At 61.4% G+C, this 3920-nt stretch overlaps 1 protein-coding gene across 1 annotated transcript in view; it reads left to right on the top strand.

The window, feature by feature from the left end:
- The window catches only part of ITGA10 (integrin alpha 10), a 53803-nt gene that overhangs the window by 8912 nt on the left and 40971 nt on the right, over window positions 1-3920 (top strand). The window contains exons 5-7 of the mRNA XM_014959592.1: window positions 945-1095; window positions 1378-1543; window positions 1657-1730. Coding sequence (XP_014815078.1) covers window positions 945-1095; window positions 1378-1543; window positions 1657-1730 — 391 coding nt within the window. The remainder of the gene's footprint in view (window positions 1-944; window positions 1096-1377; window positions 1544-1656; window positions 1731-3920) is intronic.

Genomic DNA, 3920 nt, shown 5'->3' with positions numbered 1-3920 from the left:
CACACGCACCGCCCTCGCCATCCACCGGGCATGGTGCGATCCCCCGGGAGTGGGGTGGGGATTGGGATGGGGATTGGGATGGGGATTGGGGTTGGATTGGGAGCAGGGTGGGAACTGGGATGCGGATTGGGATGGGGATTGGGAGCAGGTCAGGACTGGGATGGGGATTGGGAGCAGGGTGGGAATTGGGATGGGAATTGGGATGGGGAAAGGGAGCGGGATGGGAATTGGGGTTGGATTGGGAGCAGGGTCAGGATTGGGATGGATATTGGGATGGGAATTGGGGTTGGATTGGGAGCAGGTCAGGATTGGGATGGGGATTGGGATGGGGAAAGGGAGCGGGGTGGGAGTTGGAGTGGGGATTCAGATCAGGATAGGGATTGGGGTGGGAATTCGGATGGGGATTGGGAGAGGGGATTGGGATCGGGGTCGAGATTGGGGTTGGAATTGGGATGAGGATCAGGGATGGGGGTTGGAATTGGGATGGAGATTGGGAGCAGGGATTGGGATTGGGGTCGAGATCGGGGTTGGAACTGGGATGGGGATTGGGATGGGGGTCAGGATGGGGATTGAGATCGGGGTCAGATTTGGGAGCAGATTGGGATGGGGGACGGAAACTGTGATCAGGATTGGAACGGGGGGTCCGAACTGGGAGCAGGGTCAGGATGGAGATCATGGTTGGGATTGGGATGGGGACCCCCCCTCATCCTCACCCCTCCCCTCCCCCCCGGCAGCACGGAAGCCTTCAGCCCCGAGCGGGGCGGGCGGGCGGACGCCGATTGAGATCGGGGTCAGATTTGGGAGCAGATTGGGATGGGGGACGGAAACTGTGATCAGGATTGGAACGGGGGGTCCGAACTGGGAGCAGGGTCGGGATTGGGGTCATGGTCGGGATTGGGATGGGGACCCCCCCTCATCCTCACCCCTGCCCTCCCCCCCGGCAGCGCGGAAGCCTTCAGCCCCGAGCGGGGCGGGCGGGCGGACGCCACGAGGCTGATGATCGTGGTGACGGACGGGGAGTCCCACGACGGCGAGGAGCTGCCCGAGGCTCTGGCCGAGTGCGAGGAGCGCAACGTCACCCGCTACGCCATCGCGGTGAGCGCCCCGACAGGGGGGGTTTTGGGGGGTCTCACCCTGCCTCAGTTTCCCCATTCCCCCTTTTCTGCCATCCTGTGTTGGGAAACCCCCCTGTCCAGGCTGATTCCTTGGAGATTTTCAAGACCCGCCTGGGTCTAGCTCGAGGCAATCCTGCTTCAGCAGGGGAGTTGAACTAGATGATCTCTAGGGTCCCTTCCAACTCTAAAATTCAGTGAAATTCAGTGAAATTTGCCCCCAATTCAAGGTGACACGGGATCCTCTCTCTCTCCCCCCCCCAAGGTGCTGGGTCACTACCTCCGCCGGCAGCAGGACCCCGAGGATTTCATCCGGGAGATCAAGTACATCGCCAGCGACCCCGACGAGAAGTTCTTCTTCAACGTCACCGACGAGGCCGCCCTCAACGACATCGTGGACGCCTTGGGTGACCGTATCTTCAGCCTGGAAGGTGACGTGGGGCTGGACCCCCAGGGTGGGAGTAGGGGAGGCTCGCCCAAAGAACATCTAGACCCACATCTGGACCCACATCTGGAGGAATCCCATCTCCTTCCCCCTCCCCAGGCACTCATGGATACAACGAGAGCTCCTTCGAGCTGGAGATGTCCCAAATTGGCTTCTCCGTCCACCTCCTGGAGGTGAGGCTGCAGGGACCGGGCAGGATGTGGCCCCCAGGGTGGGGGAGGGATGGAGATGGTGGGGGGCAGGGGGGACACGGGGACAGCAGCCCCCACCCATCCCAGGGGCTTTGCAGAAGTGGAAAATAATCCTCAGCCCCATCCCGGGGTTGAGTGTCCCCGTCACCAAGTTGGGGAAAATCGGGATTGAACTAGGGATGCTCTGTGTCCTGGGGATTTGGGGTGAACCAGGGATGCTCCAAATCCCAGGGATTTGGGGGGGGACCAGGGGTGCTCCAAATCCCAGAGGTTTGGGGTGAAGCAGGGATGCTCCATGTACCAGAGGTTTGGAGTGAACTGGGGATGGTCTGTGTCCTGGAGATTTGGGATTGAACCAGGGGTGCTCTGTCTCCTGGGGATTTGGGGTGAACCAGGGATGCTCCAAATCCCGGAGATTTTGGGTGAACTGGGAATGAACTTGGAATGAATTGGGGATGTCCTGGAGATTAGGAGTCAATCCGGGATGGTCCATGTCCTGGAAAATCAGGATTGGAGTAGGGATTCTCTGTGTCCTGGGGATTTGGGGTGAACCAGGGATTCTCCAAATCCTGGAGATCTGGGGGAGGACCAGGGGTGCTCCATGTCCCGGAGATTCAGGATTGAACCAGGGGAGCTCCAAGTCCTGGAGATTTGGGGGGGACCAGGGATGCTCCAAATCCCGGAGATTTGGGGTGAACTGGGGATGCTCCGTGTCCCGGAGATTCGGGGTGAAACAGGGATGCTCCATGTCCCGGAGTTTTGGAGTGAATTGGGGATGTTCCGTGTCCTGGAGATTAGGAGTCAATCCAGGATGGTCCATGTCCTGGAAAATCGGGATTGAACCAAGGGTGCTCTGTGTCCCAGAGATTTGGGGGGGATTCTGGGTGCCCCGGGATGCTCCATGACCCAGGGATGTGGGTGTCCCAGGGATTCTGGGTGCCCTGAGGATGCTTCATGCTCCAGAGATGCGCTGTTCCCCAGGGATGCTGGGTGCCCCAGGGATGCAGGATGCCCAGGGATACTCCATGTTTCAGGGATGTGGGTGCCCCAGGGATGTAGGATGTCTGGGGATGCTCCATGTGCCAGGAATGACCATCCCAGGGATACCGGGTGCCCTGAAGGTGCTCCATGCCCCAAGGATGCAGGACGGCCCAGGGATGCTCATTGCTCCAGGGATGCAGGATGCCCTGGGGATGCTCCATGCTCCAGGAATGACCATCCCAGGGATTCTGAGTGCCCTGAGGGTGCTCCATGCCCCAGGGATGTGGGTGCCCCAGGGATTTTGGGTGCCCTAAGGGTGCTCCATGCTCCAGAGATGCTCCATTCCCCAGGGATGCTGGGTGCCCCAGGGATGTGGGATGCTCTGGGGATGCTCCATGCTCCAGGAATGACCATCCCAGGGATTCTGGGTGCCCTGAGGGTGCTCCATGCTCCAGGGATGTGGGTGCCCCAGGGATGCTCATCACTCCAGGGATGCAGGATGCCCTGGGGATGCTCCATGCTCCAGAGATGCTCCATTCCTCAGGGATTCTGTGTGCCCTGGGGATGCTCCATGCTCCAGGAATGACCATCTCAGGGATTCTGGGTGCCTTGAGGATGCTCCATGCCCCAGGGATGTGGGTGCCCCAGGGATGCTCATTACTCCAGGGATGTGGGTGCCCCGAGGATGCTCCACGCCCTGGGGATGTGGGGTACCCCAAGGACACAGGGTGGGCAGAGGATGACACCCCCAACCCGGGCTCTCCCTCCCCAGGTTACGCCGTCTCCTCTCTGCGTCTCCCCGACGGGCAGCGTCTCTACGTGGCCGGGGCCCCCCGTTTCCAGCACAAGGGCAAGGTCATCCTCTTCCAGATGGACACCACGGGGACCGTGAGGGTGGCCCAGGCGCTGACGGGGGAGCAGGTGCCAACGAAGTGGGGGAGATGGGGGAAGGGAGGGGGGCAGGCAGCCATGGGAAGGAAGGGGGTGCTGGCAGCCCCCCCCCCAGCCTCACGTAGCCCCCACTGCGACCCACAGATCGGCTCCTACTTCGGCAGCGAGGTGTGTCCCCTGGACGTGGAGGGGGACGGGGTCACCGACGTGCTGCTGGTGGCAGCTCCCATGTACCTGGGTGCCCAGAGCAGGGAGACGGGGCGGGTGTACCTCTACAGAGTGGGGCAGGTGAGGGGCTGG

The sequence above is a fragment of the Calidris pugnax genome, unplaced genomic scaffold, assembly GCF_001431845.1.
Source record: "Calidris pugnax isolate Ruff unplaced genomic scaffold, ASM143184v1 scaffold460, whole genome shotgun sequence".
Taxonomy (NCBI): Eukaryota; Metazoa; Chordata; class Aves; order Charadriiformes; family Scolopacidae; genus Calidris; species Calidris pugnax.
The sequence above is the reverse complement of the archived record's forward strand: the minus strand, read 5'-3'. Positions and strand labels throughout refer to the sequence as shown.